The sequence below is a fragment of the Temnothorax curvispinosus genome, unplaced genomic scaffold (genome assembly GCF_003070985.1).
Source record: "Temnothorax curvispinosus isolate PA1 unplaced genomic scaffold, ASM307098v1 QBEX01008959.1, whole genome shotgun sequence".
NCBI classification, from domain to species: domain Eukaryota; kingdom Metazoa; phylum Arthropoda; class Insecta; order Hymenoptera; family Formicidae; genus Temnothorax; species Temnothorax curvispinosus.
The window spans coordinates 498800-526472 of NW_020218739.1; the positions used below are offsets into that span (position 1 = coordinate 498800).

A 27673-nucleotide genomic window follows, 5' to 3' on the forward strand; every position below is an offset into this window, starting at 1 on the left:
GGCGCGCGGCGCGCTATCGCGCTTGTTTGCGCACTCCGGCAGTCGGGCACTCGATTGACTCGATCTCTTTTTCCTCCCTTTCGGATATCGTCCTCGACACGATCGGCAACGAGGACTCTCGAAAGCTAATTAGTCTAATCACTCGGCGTCGAAAGGCGTCGAAAGGCGATAACCGTTTCCGGATCACTTTCGGATGGAACGCCACGCGTCTAGATATTCGTGTCTCGTTCGTGCCCTTGTTGAAATTGTGGCGCAGAGGGTGGAGGGACGAGAGGGGGACCGGTAAACGTAAACGTTGCCGGGTTGTCACGTTGTCAGGAGTGTCAGGTGGATGTTTTTGGACGAGATCCTTTATTTTTCCATCGCGTAGCTTAGATTCGACGGGATGGAGTGCATTTACCGGTTACCGTTCTTAATCCTGGAAGTGCCTAACTTAAAGCTAAAGAGACCGTCCTGGTTCGTGAAGCCTAGCGCTATGATAGTCTTCTCCTTCATCCTGCTGTCGTACTTCTTGGTGACAGGAGGTTAGTCCTGTTAAAAATTATCTCGACTTGTTTATTCATTATCGCGTTATAAACTTATATAATTTACAGTGCAGTGATATAATGTTATTTTATACAATTTATAATTTCTCTAATACTAGGTTTGTTTTATCGATTGTTCAGTTTTACATAAACACATGTTTTACACTTTACAGGAATCATATACGACGTAATTGTTGAGCCACCTAGTGTAGGATCTACGACGGACGAACACGGTCACACGAGACCCGTAAGCCCCTATCGAAAATACCTTCATCCTCAGCGATTCGTTTTTTTAATTTAACCCAGGATGATCCTTGCAGGTAGCGTTTATGCCTTATCGCGTGAACGGGCAGTACATCATGGAAGGTTTGGCCTCCAGTTTCTTGTTTACGATGGGAGGCTTGGGCTTCATCATCCTGGATCAAACGCATGGCCCGTCGACGCCAAAGCTTAATAGAGTTCTTCTGATATGCGTGGGATTCCTCAGCATACTCGTGTCGTTTACTGCTTGCTGGATATTCATGAAGATGAAACTTCCGTAAGGTTTATTTGTGACATGAGACAATTCTGTATGCTGTTATCAGATAAATAATTATTTTTATTTTTCAGCGGGTATCTGCAGTCCTAAGTTAACACGCGACTGAATTCCATGAATATTGTGGTGAATTATCGTTTTTATATAATATCGAATGGGATATCGTTACAATACACAGGATGTTGTAACAGTGGATTGGTGATTTTTGTAATAAAGTATAATAAGCAAAAAACTAGATAGCTTTAGCATCATTATTATTTATAAGACAAGAGATGTTATATAATTTTTTATTATTATATAGACAAGATCATAAATATATACTGTCAAAACTAAGTTTTTAAATAATATATTTCAATACGGGTATGTATTTTTTAAATGCGCTTATTAAATATACCTGTGGAAGTTTCTACTGAAAATGAATTTTCTGTCTTCCAACTGGAGCAAGTTGACATGATGACTTTACTACGTCAAACTTGGGCATTCATTCAACTTCATTACATAAGGTATATCTTTTAAAAATGCTTGTATACTGGTCGAGAAGAGATGTGATTTCTCTTTGTTAAATTGGAGCATCATATATGTTTTAATAATATCACTGTGTTTGGCAGTTTAGTTATAGCATTATATGATATTTTTGAACTAAGAGATCTATATTCGTGGTTACGTGGTCCTTCTACCATAATCTTACAAATAAATAAGCTCGATAAAAAATTAAAAAAAGATCAAGATCTGACTTAGGCCAAATTATAGAGCCCTGGCACATTCAGCAAACGTTGATCATGATTTTTCCTTTTTTCAAAGTACGCGTTAGGCCCATGTCTGCTATTATAATTAAATGTCGATTAATGTTCAGTCTTTCATTGGCGAGTTCGTCATTAACGACATTCACTTTTATAAACGAATTCGAAAACTCCTGCAAAAAAGATTTTGACGTTACTGGCGAATGCGAGTAAAATTATTACTTTATAATTGTGATCTAGCGAAGCGTCTTACTTAGAAAAGTCGCTGCTCTTCTCTATAATATGCTCAAACTCGGCGAAGCTGAGTGCTCCGTCGTCATCCAGATCAGCTTCGTCAAGGATATACTGAAGAAGCTGCTGCATGTCGCTATCGTTCAATCTCTGGGGCGCGGTTAATCTGTCGACCACTTGTCGTAAGTCTCCCACACCGAGCATATCGTCACCATCGAAATCTTCATAAATAAGATTTTGTCACCAAAAAGAGGATTTCAGAACATCGTGAATAATTAACTGGCGGCTTACCGAATATTCTAAAAGCGTGCTCAGCCTTCACAGCCTTTGGAGCAGCATCGCTGAATACAGACATCATGTCCAGAAAATCTTCGAAGGTACAGTCGCCATCCTGACTAGAGCTGAAGACTTTACAGATCCTGTCGCCAAAAGGATTCACTCTCAATTCGGGATACTGCAAGATCTTGGACATTGGCAGCTTAGCATTCTTGTTGTGTCCAACTTTCTCTGGAGCAAGCGCCTTGAATTTTTGATGTGCACTACTCAAGAAAGAGTAAATACAATTTTGCAAATATAATAATTAACAGTCTAGTCCAATAAGATAAATTATATGAAGAAATTTATGCTCAATAGACAAAAATATCAATCTTGTTGATAGTACTCACTGTAAGACTTCCTTTTTAGTGAAATACGTCAAATCCTATCAACAAAAGAAGAACACAGTTTGATTAAAAAGTCCTTAAGGGATAAATAAATGTCAGAAATGAAGATAAGCGAAGGATAATAGCTACCAGGAAGAAGACAAGTCTTACTTGATAGTCCTGCAACTCTTCCTCCGTAAATTGACTCTTTCCTGCACCCATCCTCGCGGAATAACTATACAACGTGTCAACGAACTTGAACGAACGCTTCAATTATTTTTATGAAGAAACTCGGTCATTGTTAATCAACATTGAACACTAATGATGACTAATTTGTAAGATATATCCGACCTGTTACAGTCGTTTTTAAGCTGTAAATGTAGCTTTGTCAGGGCCAGTTAAAAAATTTTATTCTCCGAAACTGACTTGTCGATTAATTATTTCGTAATCATTGGATCGTCACGGTTGTCTTGCAAATGTAATTGTGCTTTTAAAGGGCGCTGCTTATTGATCAGCGTGGAGCGTGTCGGTGCACGTCCGTCGAACTTCGGCTCCATTTATCTGCACCTAAAACGGGACACAGCACAGATATACACATTCGGCCTTCGGTGGAAGAGAGAGAGAGAGAAGAGGGAGGGTGCAGAAGATACGAAGAGACACATCGGCAAAGTGTGGCACAAAGTGGTAAAGGCGGAAACAGGCGTAACTTCTGAATGAGAGAACTCTCGAGCGGCCCGGAGCTACTCAAGTTCTTGTGACAAAAGACGAACGATGGCGACGGAAAAAGTCGGAAAGATCCTTAAAGACATCTACTATGATCAGTTCAAGTGGTGAGTTTACGAAGAGCCGCGTCGTTTGTCGCGGAGATCGCGGGGTGAACTTCGACGGCGCCTGGCGAACATAACCTCGTACCTCCTGCCGGATTCACTTCGCTTCAGCATTAATTTTCGAACGAAAGTTTTATTGTTAACGCTTCAACAATTAAACCGCTATTGTTATCATGAATTACTTTCTTCATCTAAAATTCATGCATGTAACATGGATTCGTGTTGCGACTGTTCCAAGTCACAATTGTTTCATTAATTACTCCTTAAAATATATAAATAATTTACGTTCCAAATTCGGATAGTCAAATCTGTCTAGAATAAATTTTGAAAATGTCTGCAAATTTTGTCGATAGAATGCCACCAGAAATTATAACAGAATATAATGGCAAAGTCATTGTAGAAATTGAGCAAAATCTGCAAAAATTTTAATGATGTATTCCATTTAAATGTTTAAATACAGATACAGATGATACCGAAATCTGTTGCAATATCGGAGCAAATCTGCTACCAATCTATTATTGTCATACTGGGACAGATTGCTTACTGGGAATATTCTTATTCTCAATTATTGTATCTGTAATTTCTGCAGCGTACGTAAATATTTCATACTAACAATCGCTTTTTCTTTGCAGGTCAGTGGTGAAGAACATCGCTTTCTTCCTCATCGGTGTCAAGATCGCCGTTGAATGCAACGGGATGACTATCATGCCGCCAGTCTCCGTTTAAGCCTCCCTTCAAGTGACGTGAACCTGCTATAAGATCCAGAGAACTGTCCGAATGCTCCAGCGATTTCTTGCGTCTTGCACACTGCAGTTACAATCGTTACGAGCATGTAATAGATTTCATCTGTACAAAACTATGTATATTTTGTATTTGAGACACACTTGTTAAATAATTATTAATAAACGATGTATACAGTATCTGCCGTTGCGTTATTTGCGATATCTAGGATGGCTTTGACCAGACTCGAATCTGGATGACTTGATCGACTCCCCTGGCGGAACTGCTTCCAGCAAAATTTCAGACTGTGTGATATTTATTATCTCGAATTTCTCTCCGTGTCACTCCGTGTATCAAAAGGACGGAAAATTAATAATTTTATCCATGATAATGAAATCGCTGATTAGGTCAATGCTTTCTTGTTCCATTTGTTTGCGCCGCCAGATTAAAAAAAAGCGCCTGTTTTTTCTACACGTACATACACTTATAAGTTGTCTATCTCTTTCTAAGATGGCGCTACGAAACCCTGATAAGCTCCATACTCCATACTTGCTTTGTGTAATGTATGTACATACATACATATATAAATGTCTAGTGTCTAATCTGAAGATCCGGTGCAAATTCACGTGCTAATTTGCGGACTGCGTTGGACCTGCTTGATTTATCATATGGTTAAATGTTAATTCAACTGAGGTCGCAACTTACTTCGTGGAGGATAGATTGCATAGGATGATAGAGTACCTTAAACAGTTTTGTCATTGCATGGGACGACGTGTGACAAGTGGCCCTACAAATCTACTGTCAATAAAAACATAAACTTTCAAGTACATATTTCTCGTTGGGACTTAGCGCTTCGTCAACATGAAGGAGGAAGTGGAGAACAATTGCAATTCCGAGTTACCAGGTAAACTTGAAATATTATAAATGATTAGAAGCTGAAGGTGTCAAAAGTATTTTGCAATTAAACAGTGTTTAATAAATTCTTGCTTCTTAAAATGACCAAAATATCAAAACATCTATTTGCAGCTGTGGTCGGAGCCCTATTAGATACCTTGGACGACAAGAACCAAGATGTAAAGCAGTCCGTGATCGAGTCGATTGAAAGAATAAGCCGGAAAAACCCAGAGATCGTCATTCATGCTGCCATTTATTTTTGGGAGATGCATAAGAAGGTAATTTTTTATTAGAGATTGCTATCATGTATTGCATCATTGTTGCATATATGATACAGTTTGTTAAGCGATTTTTACTATTCAAAGATATCCACGGAGCACATGGGATCTTTATTGAACATAATATCTAGTATATGCAGACACTCGACTACAAGTTTAAGTGTAGATTTAGTGTCGTTTCTCGCTGAGATAGCAGTAAACGAGTTGATAGGCGAGACTGAGAAGGAGGCGGCCGAGTTGTTGATTGAACTTTGCAAAATACACTGCATGCAAGCTACCGGTGGACTCTTAACTAAGTAAGTGCTGATAATACTTTTCGCAACTTATTTGCGATAAGTACGCTATAAACCCTGGTGGAAAATGTCTCAGAATTTTTTATATTATTAATCAGAATTTCTATAAAAATTCAGAATTTTTCATAAGTCTCAATTTTCACCAAATTTCTGAGAAAATATGAGAAATGTTTTTTACCAGGGAAAGGTATAATGTTGGTCTGCTGTATTTATGTATCTGATTATTATATGTATTTTATAGATTGGAACCCGGAGTAATTCCCAATCCTGCGATAATTTTCACAATAGGGAAGCTCGCGACGGCCAATCCGTATGGAATGCTGTCGTTTGTTAAAATAACGTTGACTATCATGTTACCGATGCTGAATCAGATACGGGAAGAGGTTCTCAAACAAGCAATTTGTTTTAGTAAGTATATACATTTTATGATGATTCCTGATAAGATTAATGAAGCTCTGCATTACTGATTTCTTGGTTTCCAGTGATTTCCAGGTTTTGTGAAGCTATAAACGATTATATAATGAACGGACAAGACTCGTCTCTGGGAATTACTAAACAGACATTTGTGGAAGAAATTTGTTCCGTCTTCGACTTTCTGACGCACAATTGGTTGAAGACATCTCGCGATTTCAAATCAACTGAAACTATTTTAATGGCATTCGTGCCTATGGTACCTTTGCTGCCTGTGCAACAAGATAGCGACAGAATTGTAAAATTAATACCCGTGTGTTTAAGTCTTTGTAAGAAGCAAAATCTACGTTTAGCTGCTGTGAGGTGAGTTTCATAGTTTGCAATAAATTTATTATTTGTTCACTGTATATTATATTAGATATATAACTTTTTAAAATACTTTAATAAGTTTAAAGAAAATTTCATTTTTTTAAATTTAATTAATATTATTACGTTAACAGAGTTTTAGCTGTGATTTTAAGTTCTGTCGAGACTGAAAATGACAAGGAGGCAATCCGCCCATTTATGGAGAATATCCACCAAACTCTGTCCGAATTCGTTAGTATTTATCCCTTCGAAGCAGCTCGGGATGCAGTTCTTACACATTATGAAGTGCTGCAGTGCTCCAGATCGTTGGTTGTGTTGTATCCCGAAGAAGGTCTCGATAGGTAATTGACATTTTCACACTTAATTAAATTAATTTTTAATTTAATTAAATTTAATTAAATTAATTTTTGAAATTTTTTGTTTTTTCGCAGAATCTTGCAGCAGTTGAAGTCGCCAGTTGCTAATCAACGCGCTCGTGCTTTAGTAGTCCTCAGACACCTCATAAACACTCTTCCACCAGAGGTACGGAAATATCTGATTTCATTAACAAGTTCGTTTAAGTATTAATTAACAATTGATATGCATATTGTTTTATTAGGATGATGGATCTCTACAGAGAATTGCACTTAGCCTGCAGGAATCTCTCGGGGAGAATGGTGCGCTCCAAATGATCGGTGCTATAGTGGCACTAGCGGCTCGGCCGACATTCCCTCTTTTGCCGTCACAGAGAGCTAGATTTGTTCGCTATATGGTAACATAAATAACGCCCAAAGTAAAATTAGAGAAAAATAATTGGGAAATTAATTTCATTTTGTTAAAATAGGTGTCACACTGTGAAATAAAGAGTGACGATATGGAGGCATGTTCTGAAGCTTTGTATTTGCTTGCAACGACAGTTGACGGTGTCGAATCTTGGCTGTGGCCGTGTTTGATAAGCGCATTACTGGACTCAGCTTGCATAGCATCCGTAAGTAACAATTCTATTTGCCTGAGATACTCATCGTATGTTAAGTTTAATGCCTGTATTGAATTACTGTTCTTCTCTCTGACCGTAGGTCACATCCGTACTACGTTCATTATCTCCATTAGCGGCGAAAATAATACGCGATGAAAATTCTTCAACAAATGAAAGGGACTTCCCTGGAACAAAAGTCTTAGGCAGATGCCTGGAATTGTTAAGCAACCCGGCTAATCGATCCGCAATAGTGGCCTTTTTAAAATCGGCAGCACCTTTGGTAGGACACAGAGTAAAATCTTATTGGGATGAGAAGCTACTGGAACTTTCACAGGAACTCTTGCAAGATGAGCAAAGAAGCTCTCGAAAAAACTCTAAAGAAGTGAAAGATGACGTGCAATGGTAATATTTTTTGTACAGATTTTGTATAAATTAATTTAATTTGTTTATTTTAATTATGTATATTGTTATATTATATCGTCAAAAATATTATTATATACATATTATATCGTTACCTTTAATTTTCCTTCTAATCTCTAGGGATTTAATATGGGAAGAAAAAGTAGTAGAGTGGTTAGAAGAGAGCGTGAAACTAGAAGGAGAGTCATGGGGCGCAAAGCTCGCTGACGAACTCGCTTTGAAGGCAAACACACCGGGTGTTGCGCCGCTTTTGGCATCTACGTGCAATAACAACGCTCACATCACCCTACTCGTCGAACTCGCGCGTTCTCACGGCACTACCAAGGAATTCGCGCGAGCGGTCGGCATCTGCGCCAAACGGCATCTAAGTATCGTGCTGAAATTAATGGAGGAGTTTTGCACCGTCGAGGATGCCAGGAAGGCCCCTGTGAGGTTGCTAGGTTTCGTGAAGGACACAAAGGCTGCTGCTACCGCCGAGGCTGCAAAAGCGGGTTTATTGAATTCCTACGCCGAAATTGCTCAGAAGGGGGATCCGCAAGAACTTTTTCCTATCTTCGAAAAGCATGTGTTACCTTGGACTATTAAACAGTTGCACGAATGTAAGGAACTGTCTACGAAGGAAGCGGGATTGTTAGTCTTGGAACAAGTAATTAATTTAATTTTAATAAACGATTATACAAGTCTTTAATTGAACTCATATACTTAAGATGTGAAATATTCTCTACTTGTTTATTTGTAGGTGGCCAAGGCTGTTCATCCCACCAGATTGTCCGAATCTAAAGGCCTACGCGTAAAGGCTACTGCTCTGGCAACTCTGTTGGGAATTTTGCAGTCGTCAACTGGATACAGACCGTTGCAACTCTATCCGGCGGTACTGAAAGCAGCAAACTCTTTAATGTACGTTTTGCTTAACAATGTATTTATTCGATATTATACATTGAACAAATGTATAAATAAATGTATTTTTTTTTTATATTTTTACAGACGTATACCGCCAGCATTAAATAATGAGGAAAGAGAGATCTTCCTCAGCGCAGTACTGGATAAGACAATTAGTGCGAGTTCGGAGGTACCAAAATTAAGATTACAGTGTCATATTTGCCGATTGTTTTCGATGATTAATTAATATCTCTGTCTTAGATTGCTTTACAATTACATCCGGAAATAATGCAACAAGTTGTGGATGAGTTGGGGACCGTGTCCAGCGAAATTGTATCCGATTCAGCAGATGCGTTAGCTGAGTTAGTTGACATATTGCTACCTTGGATGCAATCCAAATCGAATGTGGAGAGAAAAACTACTCTGTTGGTGCTGCATACGGTGCTCCAGTAATTATTACAATACACAATTACACACACACACACACATATATATATATATATATATATATATATATATATAAAATATCTTTATTTTACAATATATATCTCATAGATTTGTAACGTGTGCTCTCCTTTATAGGTCTTATTATAATTCTTTAAAATATACATATCCAGGCGGCAAGTTGGATGCCGGAAAACTAGTAGGAAGAACTTTATGTTGGTGTGCGGACACAGAATTCGCGTTGAGACCACTGGCGATAGACTGCATGCTTCTCACTTTGAACATTGCAGCCCGTCATCGGCATACATTACCTGATAATACCTTGAGTGAAGACGTACAACAAATAAAGAAAGAACTTATGATCGAAGATTCATCGGTATCCTATGGAGCTGTACAAGTTAGTTCATATAATTGAATGTTGCAAAAAATCTTACCGCGATAATAATTTCAATGAAAGCTAAACTGTAAGATATAATTTATTGTAAACAGAGACTGGCTAGTGCGGTATCGCAGAAAATCCCCAACGGCGAGATAGTTAGCTTAGCGGAGGGATTGATAGAAGGGTTGCTATTCTATGGAGAATCGGGCCTGGTAGCAGGAATAGCTCTCTCGCAACATTTTCAAATTAAAGGATCGGAGATATCCAGGACCGATGTTTGCTTAGTCGGTGTGTAAAGTGCAAATTATCCAGTCATCAATCGTCACTTAAAAATCTTTATCCAATTTTACAATATATTGCTGACAGAATGTTTTTGCTATTTATATTGTTGCAGAGAGTATCATTACACAAATGAGACAAATGGAAAACGCGAGCTGCAGGTACATTGCAACGGTGGCTATAGTGTCACTGATGAAGCACCATCCGGAAGAAGTGATCGAGCATCTTTTGTCTCAGCCATTACCATTAGATCCAGGTACCGCATTGTGCTGGAAAGAAATTGGCAATAATGATTCCTTTGGACCCCGAGTAGGTCTTTTTTTTATACATAATTACACATTTCTAACGTACTACGTTATAAATATAACATTATCATGATCTTTTTTGTTTCAGGCTTTGGATATGCTGTTAATAAAACTCGAATCCAACAGTCTATTTTCTGAGATTGCTAGTCCGCCCGCATATTCCGGACGGAATAATACCGCATCTCTTCCGTCCTTGGCGGCCATGGTGGGCTTGAAGCATCTTCTTGAATCTTTGCACATAGAAAGCTTGATTACCAGCAAGCAATTAGCGGGTTTGTTATCAGTTCTCCTCAAATACCTCTCGGGCTGGTTGCACGTTGACGCTCCCGCGTCGTTGATAAATACGAAGTACGGATATGTACCGAATCGAGCGGCACAGAAGATAAATCCGCATACGGAAGTGTATTCTATATTAACCAACATATTGGTAGCCATCCAACCGAATACTGCATCCAATTTGCCGATAGAGACTGTACGTATCAAAGCGTTTTACAAATTTACGATCATTTTGACTTCAAGCCAATGTGTATCTTATGCATTTAGGCATTTGCTTCCGAAATGCAAGCCGAGGAGAACCTGATATCGACTGTACGAACATTGATGAAATGTATATCGACCAGAAACGAAGTCCTGTCGAGCATGACACAATCCTTGAGCAAACTGATGACCAGCACAATAGCTATACAGCGAGCGGTTGCTGCCACCTTTTACTCAGAATTGATTGGCAAAATAGATTGCGGAGCTATATGGCTTGATGCCATAATTAACACTCTGCACGATGCTAAGGCCGATTCATCGTCCTTAGTGCGAAAGCTTGCTACCATCGGACTTGCTAGAATAGCCTACTTGGACCCGAGACAGGTAAAGTAATTCTTTTTCAATACGCATTTTCATATATTGACCAATAATTGTCTTTTAGGTCGATGAATATTTCGACAATTGCATGGAAGCCTTACTCGATGGATTGGAGGAGACCGCCGGTGGGGAAGGCGGTGCTGAAGTAGTACTCGAATCGTTACGCGGCCTCTCGGTGCTGTTATCGGTTCAATACAAGAGGCCTGTCAGCCCCCGAGTAGTGCTGGCCTTGAAACCGTTTTTCGAGAAAGAAAACACTGAGATGAAGCTTGCTGCCATAGGCGCTCTGGGCGCGATAGCTACCAATTGGCGGAGATCAATTACATCGCCGGATGATGATTTAATCGATCATCTTCTCGGCTGTTTGCCATCTCTGATAATAAGACTGGAAGATTCGAATATAACAGTAGTTAAGGTACGTCTATATCGCGTCATTGTAAAATGTGTTACTCAATTACATGTTCGGATGTTTACTTATGCCGCTTATGCAACAGACTGCACAGGAAACCTTATGTAAAACTGCAAGTATGGTGCAGAATGAGAGATTATCGAATGTGATACGTATTAATTTGGGACCAAATGCCAAATTCAGCTTTGAGGATTTTTCCAAGGACTTGATAAACTGTTTGAAAGAGGAATTTCCACAAAGAGCAGAAGAACTAAGGTAAATATGCAATACCGTAATGTATTTTCCAATTTAATAAAATATAAAAAATAGGTACGTACTCTAAGCTTTGTTGTCTCTGCCAGAAACGCCGTTGTCCGCGGATACTCTAGATCAGAGAATTATCACACCAGAGCCACGTCCGCGCTGCTCTTAGGATTATTCGATTCCCCGAGGCCCGAAGATGTACAAAGACTGTTACAACTCCTACGTGATAAAGAAAGTATTGTGAGAATGCGTGCGTCGCAAGCTCTTTCATTTTGCTTTACACTTTAGCGTAGGTAATATTTCAATGATTCGTTTCGGTTGTTCTCGAGAAGAGTTTTCTTCACTTTCTAAACCTTTTCAAGGCCCGGTTTTCATTCTCTGGTTTACTTGTAGTTTAGGCTTAACCTAAAGTTTAAAATAAAAATTGCGTTTTTCAATTTATGGTTGATCACTAAACTAATGGTTTCCTAAGGCTACCTTTTACTATCAGCAAATTTACTGATTAACTTCTGGTTTTATGTTTACTAGAAGATTCTACAGCATATCAATACCGCCGTTATATTCATTATTTGCATTCTCGTAGTCAAACTTTTTTCCATGCTCTCGTAGTAACTATCGTTAGCTTACGTGTAACAAATCCTCTGTAATTATTTATGGTATTCAATTTATATTCTTTTGTATCGTCTCGATTTTTGCTTTCACGACTTTTTTAAAATTTTAAAACTTTGAAACTTTTATTTTCAACATTATTCTTGATTTATTGTATTTTTCTATAGTAAATGTTGAGTGAATTATAGATACCTATATTACATAAACTAAAGTTTTTTTTTCTGAGTTGTAATACCAGCATCAGAAATTTTTTGATGGGTAAAGGTTTATTGAAGATTGATTAACCAATAACAATACATTGAAAAACGCAATAACAACTAACTTGAAAGTTAATCTTCAAAGTAATCTGACTAGATATATTTACCTTCAAATGAAAAACCAGGCCCTAGAGTTACGTTTTTATTCTTGTGATATTGTAGATTTTTAACAGTCAATTTATTTAGAGGCCATATCATTATAATATAAAAAAAAATTTTTATTGTAATTATTATAATTGTTTTGTTAGACAGAATGTGTACATAGACAATTGATTTATTAACATCATGAGGCAAAACATACTTGTAAATGAATTTATATACTGTTATTGTTAATCGACTAATTAACAGATTTCTTTTTTCTCTATTGGCACTCCGTACGCAATGTATGGTCTATATCCTGTATACGATGAAGGCAACTTGTTATAAGTAATACTTAATTTATTTTTATTAATTAATTTCCTTATCATGTGCTCTTTTTCTGATATTTATTTGCATGCATCTGACCCACTATAAAAGAATTTTCAAATCATCATATAAGATATTTTCCTATGAAAAATATAATATTGATAACTGCTGTAAGTACATTTCTTTTATGCACGTGGTTCTTTCTTTTCGAGTTTTATCCTTTTTATCATAACAAGTATCATCCACGAGAAAGGAACGACTTTGCATGCTATCCCATTTCCTAGCAGCTCGGTGAAATCTCGCTGGCAAACGAGATATTATTTGTTGATCAGTCGACTGTAAATTACGTCGATCTGTTTAATTACTATAAAACGTAAAAATTTACAATGTAGCATACTGTAGTAAGAATAATACGAGTTTTTCAGATTCTTCTATGTGTCTTTTCGATAGGCAAGAACGTTGAACTTTAAAGTCACCCCAAATTTCCCTTGCCGCTTGATTTATCGTTGTTTTGTATATAAAGTCGATTAATAATTTTCTTTTATCTTTATCTCGCACATCATCTAAACTTACACCCAACGCCATATGCCTTCTTGGCCTTTCTCTAAATCGAGATTAAAATTCTAGGAATTTATGTACAAATATGTGTGTACAGAATCGAATATGTGTGGAAATTAGTTGTCTTGTTACAAATCATTACTTGATTGTGCTCTCCAGATATTCGTCTCTAAGAATACGTCTTTTCTCTGTTACTTTTACATTGATACCGATCATATCCCTCGGCTCCCACAATGCATTGAATGCAGGACATTTTGCATAGCTGAGTCGTTCCAAAGTATCGTGAGCTATAATCGAGCATTGTGGTTGCGATAATGTTGTCGATTTCATCCTCGACTTGCAAAAGCAAATTTCTGTAGCAATCTACTAAAATATTAGACACCTCGAATGCACTAGACTTGTGAAACTTCCAACAAATTAATTATGTCAAATAATATTAATATTGATATTAATATTTATATATGGTTCTTCATATTTATACATTGATTTTTGATATAAATGGAAAATATCTGGTTTGCATAGTCGGTGAATGATAGATATAAAATGTAATATTTGAAACATCGGTTACAGAGCGTAATCTACGTAGCTGTGAAAACGGCAATTGTTTTAGCGTATAAACACTGAATTCATACATATTTGTATATAGTAATAGATACATAATAATATATGTGATGATGTATAATTAGTAGAAACGGCTATGTGAAAAATATTTCAAATTTTTAATATATATTCTTATAACAATATTTTTACGCTATCTACACTTTCCTTTCAGGTATACATAAAAATACGTTCGTACAATAATCATATACCTAAGATTACATTTACGATTCTCTCCTCTAGCAGGTCAACATAAAGTACTTTATATATTATATACATATATTTTATTTATACTATATATATTTAGCAATGTATTTTTTATAAAAGTTGTATATAACAATATAATGGTGTACGTTCCCCGAATATCATTACAAGAATTTATAACAATATGTAATAGTAAATATAAGGTAGTCATTTGCTATGCAATTTTTCTATACAAACACTCAGCTGTTGGAGACGATGAAGCAAATGCCGCATATTCGCGCTCGATTGTCGGAGACCTGATTGCTCGCCACCCACTTCTTGCCGTTGGCCCAGCTCAAAGTGCAGCCGGGCTAAACGTTCTTGCTGCTCTCGTATCTCCGTCATCTGCTCCATACTACAGTCTTTTCCTATAAACGATTTTCGGTCTCATTAAGTGTTTTACTGTTTATATATGGCTATACCAACCAAATGCTCGTAAATTGCCGCTGTGAAAGTCTTCCAACAATTGCAGCAGAGCTTGCTCCATATGGCGGACATCGGGTACCTCTGACAGAAAGCAATGGTGTTTGCATGGCACCACGGCTTTGTATAATAATGCCAAAACAAAATCAAAAGAGATGTAAAACTCAAAGAACTAAAACATAAGGCTTATCGTTGTACACGATAAACTCATAAAATTATAACAAATCTATAAAACATGTAAATATATATTTATTAAAAAGAAAGTAAATGAAATATAGAATTGGAGAACCAAAGAAACTGAAAAGATGAAAAATAATTGTGTTTAAGATGATTTGCAGATCTCTGGAGCCTCAATTACCTTTATGCTGCCTCACAATTCTCGGTGGATCCGGCCGACTAGGCCTCTGCTTTTCCTTCTCATTAAGGTACATCAATCGAGACTGATTGCCAGTGTAACTTGAAGCGTTAGCAGCTCGACTGGAAACCATGGAGCCTTGACTTGTCCCTTGACCGGAGCTTCCTTTACTAATAATCGGCGATGTTTGTGTGTTATTTTCCCATAGTATTTGTTGCTACAAAAATATCACTTAGGAATAATAATTTACGTTATCATACCGTCGTCATCAATATAACAAGATAAGGACAGGCAATTGTATAGGTATTATGAGACCTCGTACCGTTACGTTGGAATTATGCGTTTCAGTTTTGCCTGGACGTTGAGATCTCGCTGGCGTCGACGGAGGAGTAGCTTCTCCGCCGTGGCTGAGCGGCTCCTCGCATTCTTCCTCTTGAACCAACTGCTGCAATTCGCCACATCCAGCTGCTTCCACCATAGCGACGAAAAACGTGTGGAAGAATCCCTAACTGAAAGTATTGCTAATTAATTATCTATTCAAATAATTTTGTTTTTATTTTATTACTACATTTTACTTTTTACTCTTCTTAATATTCTATCTTAATACTTTAAATATATTTAATAGTGTTAATATTTCATAGAAACTCTTTGGATGCGTTATAATCCCTGCATATATTTTGTTTTAATTTTATGGAACAATCGAGTCAAGAGAAATAATTTACCTGAACTATTAATAATGCATCGCACCTTTGACTATATCTTATGGTATTTTTATCGCGGTTTAGTCAATTGTTGATGCAATTGATAATTACGGATTACGCTTAATTGGTGTCATCGTGTCTTCCAATTATGATTTTCAAGTGTTTAGAGGTTTGATCGGGACTGCTGACGAAGAAATCGACGACTACATATTTAAATGTATTATTTAATCGCGTATTAACTTTTATTGTTTACCTTTCGCTTCTCGCCCGAGTTAACCTCGCTCGCCAAACTGTCACACAACTGTCACTTCTGTCTGAGTCACGGCTTCTTGCACGAATATCTAGGAATATAGGAATATATATCTAGGAATATCTCCGAGCCGGAGCGATCATCAGCTGATCGTATTATTGTGCTGTGTGCACTGAAAGGTATAAAACGTCGTTCTCTTTCGACTTCTTGCTGAATTCTTCAAGTATCATCTGTTTATCTCGCGTGAAAAGCGTGTCATATATCGTGAGTTTCTTGATATCTTATATATATCAATGCCGAGTACAAGATTTGTCCAACGAACGTTGTTGTTGAAAACGTTATTGTGATAAAAGTGAAATCGGGAATTGTGTATACATCATTTATTGGTAAGTTTACACACTAAGTTTATTAGTAAAAAAGTACTTATTGAAGAGAACAAAGATCAATTTTAATTTAGAAGTGAACAACAAGTATAATTTAGTGCGAAAGTACACTGATAACAATTCCAGCTTACAAGCACCTCTCTAATATAATTAGTAAAATACATTTTATTGAATAATATAAGAATTAATGTTCACTGTACAATTTGTTCAATTCTCGTATTTTTAATAAACTCTTTGTTTAGTTCTGTGATAAATGCTACTACTTGAAGAGTTTAGGTATCGTAAACCAAGAATTACATTATAACCTATAATATAAGTAATATCAAATTGCATGTAGCTCAATTTATAAACAACTCGTCAATAAAATATGCAATTCGCAAAGAATTTATATCAATTAGTTCTAAAGCATTTTAGCTTTAGAACTGAGCATATGTATTTATTCGTAATCACATATCAATTCTTATTCTTTACCTTTTTTTTTAATCTTGATCGTATAATATAATCATATCATTAATGAGTATATGCAATTACTGCCATGAATTTTATGCTTTTACTGTAATAGATACAAGACTGGTACCATGGCAGCCAAGGAGGAGGCAAGCGGCACGACGACTGACGCAAAGACTGAAGAAACGCCGGATAATTCAACAACGGAGGACGCACCAACTAGTCTAGAAACCATCCCCGAGGGAAACGTGGCACGAAACGAGCTTCAGACAGCGCCGAAGGACAAATCAAAGAGTATAATCTCAATTTCATTTACATACAATTTTACAAGTGCATGTAACAAAGTATATTTAAGTAGATTTTATATTTAAATTTTACAGTTGATATATTGCTGAAGGCTACTGCCAACGCTCCGATCATGAAGCAGAAGAAGTGGTCGGTCTCTCAAGACAATCCTATTGGACGGATCTCCGAATTCATAAAGAAGTACCTCAAACTGGATCCCAACGAGAGATTGGTGCGTCTAAATATTTATTTCTGATTTCTTTTACCAGTGCAGTGAAGCGAATAGTGAATTCTTGTCTTCCAGTTTCTCTATGTCAATCAGACGTTTGCACCTGCTCCCGATCAGACGGTGAAGAACTTGTACGATTGCTATGGCGCCGACGGAAAGTTGGTCATACATTACTGTAAAAGTCAGGCGTGGGGCTGAGATTCGTTGAAGTTAATTTACCGAAGTTAATTTTTCCTGACAAAAGAACCATATATAAATTTACACGAAACACATTGTGATAATTTTAACTTTTTATTTATAATATACATATAATTCTAGCTTTATATTTATGATATAATTATGATACTGATATTCACTTTATTATTGTTTTGTAGGAAAATCCTTACTGGAATTTGCGTTCGGTACAAAAATGCTCACAGTTTTATTGTATGCATTTTAATATAGTAATATTAGAACCTCGAGTAAAATTAATCAGTCTTACGAAATAATTGTACATTATGTCTTTGATGTAATGGATCTTCTACTGCATGAGTTTGAAGACTCTTTCAGATTTTCCATCGTCCTCGCTTTGCTGGATGATCCGTCGTTCTTAGCGTCCCTGCATCGACATTGGTTTGATGTACTTGCACTTGACTTGGAGCTTGCCGAACTCCGCGATACGCATTTACAAGCAGGCATTCTCTCTTTATTTGGGCGGATTTCTTTTTTAGAATCTTTACATCGATCGGAAGCAGCTGACAGCGGCTTTTGATCACCTGACAAGTGTCATTATTAAATAATCAAATGTGAATTGCAATACCGTGTAAAGTTTATGTTGCCCTGACAAATCTGTTTACTTTATCATACGTTGAAGAATATAACATACTTGTACACGACGAAGTAGATTTTTTGGAGGATCGTACAGTTTGATCCGCCACGACACTTGCATCGTCCTCCGTTTTTCGCGGAGATAATTTATCCACATCCGCGTCGGGCAGGCTACGCGCAGAGTTAGCGGTTCTTCCTGACTGGCCCACGCTCTTGGAATCATTTAAGGCCTCGGACGGACATTTCCAAATCATAATCGTCCCGTCGGCGCTAGCCGTCACTACGTGCTTGCAGTCCGTGCTGAACTTACACGCGGTGATTATCGCGGCGTGTAAAGTAGCAACATGGGTGAGATCCGCGCTGTCATACTTCCAGATCTTGACGGTGCAGTCATTGGATCCGGTAATGAAGAATCGACCGTCCGGACTGATGTCTATACAGTTCATCGTTCCGGCGCTAGAACCCTCGACCTCCCGCACTAGCGAGCCGTCCAGAGTCTCCCAATAAGCGATCTTCCGATCTGTACCGCATGTCAAGATCTGAATACCGTCGGGTGTGAATTGCGCCATCATAAACATTGTGTTTCCCATAAGAATATGTTTCCTAGTGCAGCGTCTGTTACGAAAAGATTTTCGCCTGTTTAAAAAAAACTCACTCCTACAACAATTTAATATTTTACAGACGAAACTCACATTATATCCCAGACAACGCACGTGCCGTCCGTACTCGAGCTGATCAGGTCCTCGTTGTTGCTCGAGATGTGCAAGGACATTATCGGGCCCCGATGTTCTTTCAGTATACTGATCAATCGTGGCACATCAGTTTTTATGTCCCAAATACGTACCTGGAAATCGGATAAGTTCCAGAAAATTTATTGAAGTGTAATGCATAATTAATATAGATGTTAATTTTTCCACAGGAATAGAATGATCTAGTTCAATCGTATAATCGGCGTTAAATGGCATTTTGTAGAACGTGAGATAAATCACCTGGCCATCGCAGCCACCGCTAATCAGCGTATTACTGTCGGTCGTGACAGCGATCGTCGACACGGCTTTTGTATGAGCGTTATGAATGGAAAAATAAAAGTCCCCGTTATGCGGTGAGAACACTCTTATTATGCCGTCGTTCCAAGCTGAAACAATGGCAAAAACATTTAATATTGTTTAAACATGACAATGACATGATAATATTTATAAATACGACTAGCTAAATGTACCAGAAAGCAACATTTGGTCGTCGCGCGCAAATTGTAGACTGGAGCAAATAAAATTCGCTACGGTGATACGAACTTTCTCCTTCTGCTTTTCCAGTTGCCACAGCCTGACATCGTTCTTGCTGCCTGTTGCGAATATCTCCGAATGATTGCTACGATTTATTAGAGTAACATTAATCGATTCGGTCGACCGGCGTAGTTGTGAATTCACTATCTTTACCGTGGGAACGCGATACTGTATATGCAGCTAGTGTGACAGGTGACGAGTAGGCGCATATGAAAATTTGACAGCTGAATTTGATAGATCTCGCACCAGGATGTCCCGGCCACCACGAATTCGTTTTGATGCAAAACCATGGACGTCACTGCGCTGCACACGTTTTCTGCTTGATGCTGATAAAAAGAAGATGACAATTATGATTTCAGTCATCATAAATTCGCGAGTTATTTGTATATCTTCAGCTTTTGTCATTAATTTTCGTTTTCACATTTTGCAATAGCTTTATATCTTTTTCTTCTTTTATTGTTAATCGCGAGGTCATTGTCTGTTCCTTTTTTGCAACATATTTGCCGTGAAGCGACTTGAACGACTCACGGTGAGGATCTGCGGCGTATTAGGAAACTTGGACGGCTTGCGCGTTCGGTTCTCCTTCATGGTTATTATCTGGATCAACTCGATGGTACCGTCGCCAGTACCGACCACCAGTTTCCCATCCTTTAGAAGCAGCAAACTCCTCACTCCGCCTGCGTACAGATCGCCCTCGCCCGTCTTCATTTTCCTCGGGTCGCGCGTTATCTTCGAGTAGCAGCCGATCATCACCGGCAGGCGTGCCGGCTCTCCACATTGCAGATCGTCGCGCAGATTCAATCTGGAAAAGAGAAGACAAGATTGAACAAGAATGAGGACAAGTGACGAATGGTATGAAGATAAAATGTAGGCGATACGGCAATTAAAAGAAAAATATTAATTGAATAGCTGCGAATACACTTTTCCACAGGCGTCTCTATGACCTTGCTGTAATGATATCACCGGAAGAAGTGCCGCAGTAGATGATCTCGTCCCTCTCGTCCACGGCAACGCAGTTCACGAGGCGCTTTAACTTGCCCACTTCCACATCGAGATTATGCATCCGACGCTTCTCCGCCTCGATCCGCCAGATTTTTAACGTCCTGTCGCCCGCGGTAACAAAGCACTCGCCGTGAAGATTCGTCCTTGTTATGTTATTCGCATTGCCGCTCGTATCATTGCTGGCGAATGATCCTGTAGAGGATCTATTCTCAATTAATGTATATTTACAGATTGAATTCACCACGCACAGATCGCGAAAGAACGGGGATGGAGAAATCTCTGCGAAAAACATTCTATGTTTCTCAGATGTATGTACATCCCAATGGAATTTTTCGTGCAGATCTGTACGGAGTATCGATAAGAGAATCGAGGGAAAGATACCACATATAAGAGAACTCTTCCGGACGTCCCAGACGACCACGTTGCCGTCGTCCCTGCCGCCGAGGCTCACGAGGAAGTCGCTGTTGCAGGTGAAGCACAGGTCCACGACGCCGACCTTGTGCGTTTCGTAGCTACCTTTCATCGTGCCCTCCTTGTAATTCCATACGATCACCATGGCCTGCGACACGAAGACGCGCGTGACTGGTAAAACCGATAATCCAATTGAGTCGCTTATGGGAATATTAAAGACGTATATGCACCTTGAAACCGAGATGATTGTTCTGCCCGGAAGCGACGTATTCGCCACACGGAGAAACGCACAACGTCGAGACGTTATTAGTGTGGCCGCTGAGGAATCGTTGCTCGCCGGTTTCGATGTTCCTTATGGCGACCTTGTGACCCATCGGATAGAGGAGATGCTTGTCATCCGGATGCAATCGCAGAGCATTCTTTGTTATGCCTAAAAAAATAAAGGGATATGCAAAATTGTAAATATGTAGTTTGAAAAACTACGAAGTGGTGTACAGTAAATAATATTGCATCTAGATATATGTGTGAAAATTTTAGATGTAAAGCACACGCTTCATAAGATCTCGATTTATCAAAAAATTATTTTCCGATTTCAGAAATTTAAATCTTGTCGTGAAATTTACATTCCTCGGCTTTGTGAACCCGACCGATCAATCATATATTTCTCAATAATTCATTTTGAATTAAATTTATTTAACGATTTAATTAAGCTCGTTAGCTGAAATAAAATAATAAAGGAAGAGATAACAAATGCCGCTTTCTGTACGAACCGTCGAAGGTGATTATTCCGATCGTTTCGAGATCCTGGGGCTCCATGTCGCTTCGTTATTCGTTCATCAACTTTACGATAAATATGTGCGACAGACTGTGCGGAAACAACGTAAACAGCGTCACCGTGGTGATAAATTGATTGTTTACCCACCCTCGTCAACCCCTTGGTAGCAATATATTTCGTATGATTACTTTTATCTTTTCAAAAGAGGTACAAAAAAGCACCAAATACATGCGTCAGAGCGTCAGTTGAATGCAAAGAAATTATTGCACAAAACAATGTTTATTTTAATACATTAAAAAGTTTAAAAATAGTATAATTAAACTTAGAAATGTTATAGAAATGTTACAAACTACGTTATAACTTCAAAATGTTATCGAAATGATTTTGAAATATAAAAATATATATTTAAAAACATTAAAAGCAGATAATATTTATAATTCTAAATATTTCGTGATATGCGTTTAATCATTTCATTCATGATATTGCATATTCTATATATGTTGTATATATTATTCTTATAGATTGTTATGAAATGTAATTTAATCTATAAGATATAGTGTCTGTACGTTCACACAAAGTTTGACAGAAAACGACAAACATCACTACTGACTAATTATTTGTTCTCACAGCTTCAATCCGAGCATGAACAGTTAAAAATGCTGTACAAAGAGGTATTAAAAAAATACGCAGATGCAATAAGTCACGAAAATCCAAAACAGAAAATAAAACATACCATCTATTTAAAAGACAAAATATTAAAGTTACAAGAGGTGTGCGGCATAGTTTCGCTTTTTGCAATTTTGGTGTCTTCTTTGGCTTTTTGCTTTCTTTCTATATTATACATATTAATTGATAATGTACTCAACTAATTTTGAATTGTACATTCGATTTAAATCAAGAAATCAGATAACTACGATAAAAATAAGCCTCGCCGATCTTGATATCTAATGATAGCGCATAAGTATTTTTTTTTATGTATACTTTCGGGATTTTTTGCAGCCTTTGTATAAAATTAAAAAATAAATTGTAAGAGAAATATAGATTGACGGATTACAAAAACGTGTTATTTTTTTAACTCTTAAATGCGCAATTTTTCGTAACATTCTGAGTATTTTTTAAGTAAATAATGACTTTCTGGGCCTTGTCATCCAGAAGAGAAAGAAGGGTCATAGAAGGCCCTTTATATTACAGATGTGCAAAACCGCGCGTTTTCAGTTCGAACTTCATAAGAAAGAGCTACACGGAGCATTGAAAAGTCGCTTTGCATACGTGCAAAACTGCGCGAAGGGTTAATTAATTATCAATCACACGTCGTTTGGAGAACTTCGTGTATCGTCGCGACCGACTCCATGATCTTGACCGCAAAACGATTGAAACATCGTTTTGTTCTGGAAAATGCATCAAATCACAGTTACATTAGGAGGCCTTGCGTGCGTAGCGAAACGAGATAATTAGCATCGATATCGCGATCAGCAACTGGCCGGCGTAAAGACAAGAGTCATGTGAATCAGATTTTATGCGAGAAGCTGAGAGCGTCGCGATGTTAACGCGTTCGCCATGGGATCATACGTGAAGGAAATTTCTCGGACTTGACCATTACGGAGGACGAGTGGTCTCCGTGTCGAAGGCTAAAGTGTCCCGTTGAAGGTGAATGTCTCGTTTCGAACACGCGCTGTTTGCGAAGCCAACAACTTTATTTCCGGTGTACGACAGGAAGGAAGATTTCGCAGGCTCCGCAAAATAAAATGGATTTTATCTCGTGGAGTCGCAATTTGATTTTATATAGGAACGTCCCTTGAGTAATTTCTTCTGATCTACAATGTACCGAATATAGATTCGTAAAGGACATGTATCCCTACCATCCGTTTCTTCTGGACCATCCAGAAGGGAAAGAAGGACTAAAGAAGGACCTTTACAGATGTGTGCCATATTCTGCACTGTCCAAAAATTCAAATAATTTCGTGGAAAATATTCGCGCGGATTGCGCGTCCGGAGTCGGAGAACCGGCGTGCGGTTTCAAAATGCACTGTTGTGACGCGTTTCGTTGAGGTGGAAAAATAAACGATAAATTGGCGCGTCCCCCTCCGTCGTCGATCGAGTACGCGTTATCGTCGCGTGCCGTAGCGTCAACGTGTTCAACGGCTGGAAAAAACAGCCCGGGAATAAGAGACAGCCCCACTAGTATTCCCCTCAAAAACGTCGGCGAGCGTGCACGCGGCCGATTCACAGCCGAGACCGAACTTATCGCCTCCTCACCGCTCTTTACCTTGAGTTTCTCTCTCGTTCCCCACCCTGGATAATGCGCGACGAGCAACACATTCAGATATAAAAGCGAACTTAACGGGGGTGTCGGATCCAGTCGCTCGCGTGTGGACGACTAGGCGGGGACGAGGCAAAAGGAGGTCCATCCTTCGCGGTGCCGGTGGCTTTGCGTCTGGAAATCTCGGAGCTCCTTGCGGCCCTTGAAGACGAAAGGGCAAGGGACCTCGAGCAAGGAGAACCAAGAGGCGCGAGAAGAACCCCCTCCCCCGGATTTCAGCGATTAATGATTAGGAAAGAGAAGACATCGGTGCGTCGCGTCCTCCAAGGATAATAGATCCCCGGCCCCTAGGATGATCTCCGCGTGGAAAGCATGCTGTAAGTACGATCTCGCGTCGCGATCTCGCGGACGAGTCTCTCGCCTCGTGCGTCTCCCTCCGCGAACCTGCCTGTCGATTAAACACGGTCCGGTCAATTTCTTATTCATCTGTCCGCTGATTCCGAGCGGTTTGCTGATCAACGATTCCATCGATCGTGACGATCTTTGCGGTCGCGCACGTGACTATGAATAATTTATTTTATCTACCAGAAGCTAGCTGTCAAGTGCCATCAAAGCCATGCAATCGTAGCGGAAAGAATTGTCGATATTTAGAACGCAAAAAAGAAAAAGAACCAGTCGACAAAATCGTTGAACGTTGTTTTGCAATCTTTCGAGTGAGTGATATGGTTGTGATAACGATCATGAACTGAATAATCATGATGTGAAAAATTCAATCGACGTCGAATAAGTTAACAACTCGTTGGCAATTTGAAGATGGACGCCAACTATACTCGCCGATTCAATTTCTTGGAAGGGAAGATTTTATTATGAGTTTTGATAAAGAGTGAATACAATTACCCAGGTAGAACAGACAGTCACAATAAAATCAAAATGATTTCAAAATAACTGCAAAATGACCTCAAAATCGTCACCTACAATCATTTTGACATCATTTCGATATTCTACTTGAGTAAGTAGCATATTAATATGCTTATATAAAAATGGCGTTGGAAACAAAGTCTATAATTGTACGGTTTGTCAATGTGTTAGAATGCGAAAACAGAATTGCGCGCATCGTAGCTTCCTCGAAACTGTATCTCTTCGACGGGAAACGCGGCTGGCAAGTTTTTAGCGCCTTCATTTTTATTTCGTTTTTATTTGATACAGACATATGATCTTTATTACTGATATACAAGAATGTGATTTCATAGAAAAAAAGTGTCAAATTAAAACTTACATACTCAAATTAACGCGTTTGTTGTTTTGTATATATGCAGCTATCTATAATCTTCTGATAAGAATTTGATAAACTTTTTCTTGATTGAGCTATGTAAAATGAAATGACTTTATTCAAGTAAGTTTTCTTCGTTAAATGCAATATAATTTTACTTCAAGATTTCCACGTTGTAATTAAAGATATTTTCAAATATTCTTTTATTATATAAAAATTTCAATTTTTGCTAATGCAGCTGCCACCGCGATTCGCTTCTGGCTTTCACGTTCGTCCAACCGCGGGAAATGCCTTGACATTAATTGCAACCCGTTCGTTTTCTCGGATCACTTCCTGACGTTCACGCGCAAAAGAATGCGCGAGGGTGCCACGATTCCCGTTAATAATAATTAATCGTTCCCTTTAATTGGATCGGGCCGGAACGTAACGGAAACCGATCGACTACCTAAAAGAATCGGAGGCGCAAAAAGCCATCAAGAAAAGTGAAAAGAAATCCCGGAAGCACCAATCATTGTCTCTATTTGTCGATCGCCGATCGCGACCGATTTTTCTCCACCTTCCTTTCTCTTTCTCTTCTGCGAACCTTGACAGAAACGCGACCGCGTGACGATCGGCTTTTCCGGAAATCGAACTCTTGTATCACATCTCTCCACGAAGATCGCTTTTTCTTTCACATGCCTTCGCGTAGCGAAGGCACGTGAGGCACGAGCGGCGAACGTCCACTCTTATGTGACATCCATGAATCACGCATTCGTTACGAGACTTCGGTGAAACGAACCGCGATTACAGATATCTCGCGAGTCGCTGTATATATTAAGCTGGACAAAAAGTCCTCTTGTCTTTTTTTCCAATAAATCGCTTTTGTCATGCGTAACGTGATTATGTACGCAACGAAGACGAAATAATGAGGCTACCTGAAAGATGGCATAAAATAATCGAAGAGAAACGCTCAGTTTTTTAATAATTCAGTTTTGATTCCAAACGTAAACTTAATTTTGAATATCTTTAAAACAAGAAGACTTCTTATCCAGCCCGATATGAAGAACAGCCTCGTGAAAAATGAATTTCACGGAGGAAGCCTCCGATATTCCTGTTGTATCTTAAAATATAAAATATAAAGATGTAGTATCTTAAAATTCAATTTAATAATAGCTTTTGAGATAATCGATTGTCCAGGAATTTTGCACGACAAATTATAATTATAATTTTGTATGTTATAATTCTGATTACGCTTATATATTTTCGAAGATGATTTGAACTGCACTCGGAGGATCAATATTATATTTTAATTACAATTCACTGAATTATGAGTCAATGACATAACTTTCCGCAAAACTCTTCAATTTCATATTAAATATCCATCATAATATTCAAAATACTTTTTTATTTTGATATTCCATCATAAATATTCAAAATACTTTGAAAGCACAGAGCAATTTAATTACCATAAGTAAATTAAATTAAATGTCAAATGAGTTTCGGCAAACTCACGCGAAAATCCATGCTCTTTCCCTCGCGAGAGAGAAAAATTACGCGATCGATCATCTGCGAAACGTCGATGATTTTTTGCTCGCGTCCTGACACACGATGTAAATTCAACAATAATTTCCATGCAGCGCGTTTACTTGATAGTTACTTGTGTATGTTAATTTTAGAACGTTTAATGATCATCGTTCGCTCGCGAATAGATCTGGGGCTAATTACAGAAATTAAATCGCGAGTGCGTAAGTATTGGCCCACACCACTCCGCCGTGACGGAAACACGGGTGTCTCGTTATCATCCTCTTGACGGATCAATGGTAAGAAAGTGAGAGGAACGGAAGGGGGAGAAAGAATATTATCGGAGAATCTTCGTCTCTCTTCGGGCATGTATAATTTCCGCGAGATAAGATAGCGCCCGGCAATAAGCAATCGGTATTCTTCACAGGTAGAGATGTGCGATTTTCAAAATTGTGTATCGCGATTGCAATCTTCCTTAAGAATCACAATGAATGCAATATACATAGCAGTTTGATTTTTATCTTATATTTTGAATTGTGTGTAATTTTGTATCATAAACACAATTTTGAATCACGTGTCATTTTATATCGCAAACACTATTTTAAATTTTCCCTGTTACATTATGTAATTTTAAATTTTGCGATTTTTTTGAAAATTGTATTATATATTATTTTGATTGTTTTAAATCGTAAAATTTGAATTGCGTTTATGATACAAAATTATGATAAAAATTTTTATGAATTAATAAAGAGGAACAAATTTTAAACAGATGGTTAAACCATATCTAGTGTTAAAAATAAGCGTATTAATCACCAACGTACAATTATAACATTTCAATTATTTTGTTTTATTATTTTTTAATATAAATATTTAATGAATAAATACTGAATAAATACTAAATAATGAATATATTTTTAAATCGCATGCGCGATTTTATATTGCAGGTGCGATTTTATATCTCATGCGATTTTACGATTAAAAATCAAATTGCTTTT

The 27673-nt window shown here is 38.1% G+C and overlaps 7 protein-coding genes and 1 long non-coding RNA gene across 14 annotated transcripts in view; 5 read left to right on the forward strand and 3 right to left on the reverse strand.

Annotated features, from left to right (window-relative positions):
- The first annotated feature begins 275 nt into the window (after positions 1 to 275).
- LOC112458475 (oligosaccharyltransferase complex subunit OSTC) lies at positions 276 to 1294 on the forward strand. Its single transcript, XM_025022123.1, has 4 exons — positions 276 to 524; positions 698 to 771; positions 845 to 1062; positions 1134 to 1294. Exons 1-4 carry the CDS (start codon positions 386 to 388, stop codon positions 1150 to 1152), a joined length of 450 nt encoding a protein of 149 aa, XP_024877891.1. The 5' UTR covers positions 276 to 385; the 3' UTR covers positions 1153 to 1294.
- An 87-nt stretch (positions 1295 to 1381) lies between these two features.
- LOC112458474 (calcium and integrin-binding protein 1-like) lies at positions 1382 to 2929 on the reverse strand. 2 transcript variants are annotated; one of them, XM_025022122.1, is made up of 5 exons: positions 2843 to 2929; positions 2696 to 2730; positions 2322 to 2569; positions 2053 to 2251; positions 1382 to 1972 (listed from the first exon to the last, which is right to left on the reverse strand). In XM_025022122.1, exons 1-5 carry the CDS (start codon positions 2891 to 2893, stop codon positions 1951 to 1953), a joined length of 555 nt encoding a protein of 184 aa, XP_024877890.1. In that variant the 5' UTR covers positions 2894 to 2929; the 3' UTR covers positions 1382 to 1950. The 2 variants fall into 2 exon arrangements, with proteins under 2 accessions (XP_024877890.1, XP_024877889.1); XM_025022121.1 differs by having other exon boundaries at positions 2322 to 2572.
- Positions 2930 to 3364: 435 nt separating this feature from the next.
- Positions 3365 to 4418, forward strand: LOC112458476. The gene is made up of 2 exons (XR_003041216.1): positions 3365 to 3501; positions 4131 to 4418. It is a non-coding gene; the product is annotated as an uncharacterized LOC112458476 (long non-coding RNA).
- A 382-nt stretch (positions 4419 to 4800) lies between these two features.
- LOC112458481 (maestro heat-like repeat-containing protein family member 1) lies at positions 4801 to 14480 on the forward strand. The gene is made up of 22 exons (XM_025022127.1): positions 4801 to 5122; positions 5245 to 5390; positions 5478 to 5686; positions 5925 to 6091; positions 6166 to 6457; positions 6595 to 6801; positions 6892 to 6982; positions 7059 to 7211; positions 7284 to 7427; positions 7516 to 7817; positions 7956 to 8481; positions 8575 to 8732; positions 8820 to 8904; positions 8976 to 9163; positions 9297 to 9555; positions 9648 to 9825; positions 9932 to 10125; positions 10210 to 10593; positions 10665 to 10982; positions 11041 to 11391; positions 11471 to 11640; positions 11727 to 14480. The coding sequence occupies exons 1-22, from the start codon at positions 5080 to 5082 to the stop codon at positions 11914 to 11916; spliced, it is 4755 nt and encodes a 1584-aa protein (XP_024877895.1). The 5' UTR covers positions 4801 to 5079; the 3' UTR covers positions 11917 to 14480.
- LOC112458482 (coiled-coil domain-containing protein 28A) lies at positions 14167 to 16121 on the reverse strand. Of its 3 annotated transcripts, XM_025022130.1 has the most exons (6): positions 16030 to 16121; positions 15798 to 15979; positions 15398 to 15584; positions 15079 to 15292; positions 14724 to 14840; positions 14167 to 14665 (listed from the first exon to the last, which is right to left on the reverse strand). In XM_025022130.1, the coding sequence occupies exons 3-6, from the start codon at positions 15551 to 15553 to the stop codon at positions 14466 to 14468; spliced, it is 687 nt and encodes a 228-aa protein (XP_024877898.1). In that variant the 5' UTR covers positions 15554 to 15584; positions 15798 to 15979; positions 16030 to 16121; the 3' UTR covers positions 14167 to 14465. The 3 variants fall into 3 exon arrangements, with proteins under 3 accessions (XP_024877898.1, XP_024877899.1, XP_024877896.1); XM_025022131.1 differs by lacking the exon at positions 15798 to 15979 and having other exon boundaries at positions 14724 to 14804; positions 16030 to 16116; XM_025022128.1 differs by lacking the exon at positions 15798 to 15979 and having other exon boundaries at positions 16030 to 16116.
- Positions 16116 to 17901, forward strand: LOC112458483 (autophagy protein 12-like). Of its 4 annotated transcripts, none has more exons than XM_025022135.1 (4): positions 16116 to 16205; positions 16972 to 17150; positions 17237 to 17373; positions 17446 to 17901. In XM_025022135.1, the coding sequence occupies exons 2-4, from the start codon at positions 16988 to 16990 to the stop codon at positions 17566 to 17568; spliced, it is 423 nt and encodes a 140-aa protein (XP_024877903.1). In that variant the 5' UTR covers positions 16116 to 16205; positions 16972 to 16987; the 3' UTR covers positions 17569 to 17901. The 4 variants fall into 4 exon arrangements, with proteins under 4 accessions (XP_024877903.1, XP_024877902.1, XP_024877901.1 ...); XM_025022134.1 differs by having other exon boundaries at positions 16200 to 16290; XM_025022133.1 differs by lacking the exon at positions 16116 to 16205 and adding an exon at positions 16218 to 16412.
- LOC112458484 (cilia- and flagella-associated protein 52) lies at positions 17841 to 22690 on the reverse strand. Its single transcript, XM_025022136.1, has 11 exons — positions 21644 to 22690; positions 21104 to 21303; positions 20844 to 21021; positions 20405 to 20654; positions 19989 to 20262; positions 19614 to 19786; positions 19397 to 19545; positions 19167 to 19312; positions 18870 to 19021; positions 18236 to 18792; positions 17841 to 18125 (listed from the first exon to the last, which is right to left on the reverse strand). The coding sequence occupies exons 1-11, from the start codon at positions 21687 to 21689 to the stop codon at positions 17866 to 17868; spliced, it is 2385 nt and encodes a 794-aa protein (XP_024877904.1). The 5' UTR covers positions 21690 to 22690; the 3' UTR covers positions 17841 to 17865.
- A 1150-nt stretch (positions 22691 to 23840) lies between these two features.
- The window catches only part of LOC112458491 (putative inorganic phosphate cotransporter), a 13218-nt gene continuing 9385 nt past the window's right edge, over positions 23841 to 27673 (forward strand). The window contains exon 1 of the mRNA XM_025022159.1: positions 23841 to 24285. Coding sequence (XP_024877927.1) covers positions 24261 to 24285 — 25 coding nt within the window. The 5' untranslated portion in view covers positions 23841 to 24260. The remainder of the gene's footprint in view (positions 24286 to 27673) is intronic.

Excerpts from the sequence above, each read along its gene's own strand:
- LOC112458475 (XM_025022123.1), top strand. The coding sequence starts at position 386 with ATGGAGTGCATTTACCGGTTACCGTTCTTAATCCTGGAAGTGCCTAAC. Across the intron at positions 525-697 it reads GTACTTCTTGGTGACAGGAG|GAATCATATACGACGTAATT; the intron begins GTTAGTCCTGTT and ends TACACTTTACAG. Across the intron at positions 772-844 it reads AACACGGTCACACGAGACCC|GTAGCGTTTATGCCTTATCG; the intron begins GTAAGCCCCTAT and ends TGATCCTTGCAG.
- LOC112458474 (XM_025022121.1), bottom strand. The coding sequence starts at position 2,893 with ATGGGTGCAGGAAAGAGTCAATTTACGGAGGAAGAGTTGCAGGACTAT. Across the intron at positions 2,252-2,321 it reads GCACGCTTTTAGAATATTCG|ATTTCGATGGTGACGATATG; the intron begins GTAAGCCGCCAG and ends TTATTTATGAAG. Across the intron at positions 1,973-2,052 it reads AAGAGCAGCGACTTTTCTAA|GAGTTTTCGAATTCGTTTAT; the intron begins GTAAGACGCTTC and ends TCTTTTTTGCAG.
- LOC112458481 (XM_025022127.1), top strand. The coding sequence starts at position 5,080 with ATGAAGGAGGAAGTGGAGAACAATTGCAATTCCGAGTTACCAG. Across the intron at positions 8,905-8,975 it reads CAATTAGTGCGAGTTCGGAG|ATTGCTTTACAATTACATCC; the intron begins GTACCAAAATTA and ends TCTCTGTCTTAG. Across the intron at positions 10,983-11,040 it reads CCTACTTGGACCCGAGACAG|GTCGATGAATATTTCGACAA; the intron begins GTAAAGTAATTC and ends ATTGTCTTTTAG.
- LOC112458482 (XM_025022130.1), bottom strand. The coding sequence starts at position 15,553 with ATGGTGGAAGCAGCTGGATGTGGCGAATTGCAGCAGTTGGTTCAAGAG. Across the intron at positions 15,293-15,397 it reads CGCATAATTCCAACGTAACG|CAACAAATACTATGGGAAAA; the intron begins GTACGAGGTCTC and ends ATATTTTTGTAG. Across the intron at positions 14,666-14,723 it reads CGGCAATTTACGAGCATTTG|GAAAAGACTGTAGTATGGAG; the intron begins GTTGGTATAGCC and ends AATCGTTTATAG.
- LOC112458483 (XM_025022132.1), top strand. The coding sequence starts at position 16,663 with ATGCTACTACTTGAAGAGTTTAG. Across the intron at positions 17,151-17,236 it reads GCCGAAGGACAAATCAAAGA|TTGATATATTGCTGAAGGCT; the intron begins GTATAATCTCAA and ends TAAATTTTACAG. Across the intron at positions 17,374-17,445 it reads TGGATCCCAACGAGAGATTG|TTTCTCTATGTCAATCAGAC; the intron begins GTGCGTCTAAAT and ends CTTGTCTTCCAG.
- LOC112458484 (XM_025022136.1), bottom strand. The coding sequence starts at position 21,689 with ATGGAGCCCCAGGATCTCGAAACGATCGGAATAATCACCTTCGACG. Across the intron at positions 20,263-20,404 it reads GGTGATATCATTACAGCAAG|ATTGAATCTGCGCGACGATC; the intron begins GTCATAGAGACG and ends TCTCTTTTCCAG. Across the intron at positions 19,313-19,396 it reads CGACCAAATGTTGCTTTCTG|CTTGGAACGACGGCATAATA; the intron begins GTACATTTAGCT and ends CCATTGTTTCAG.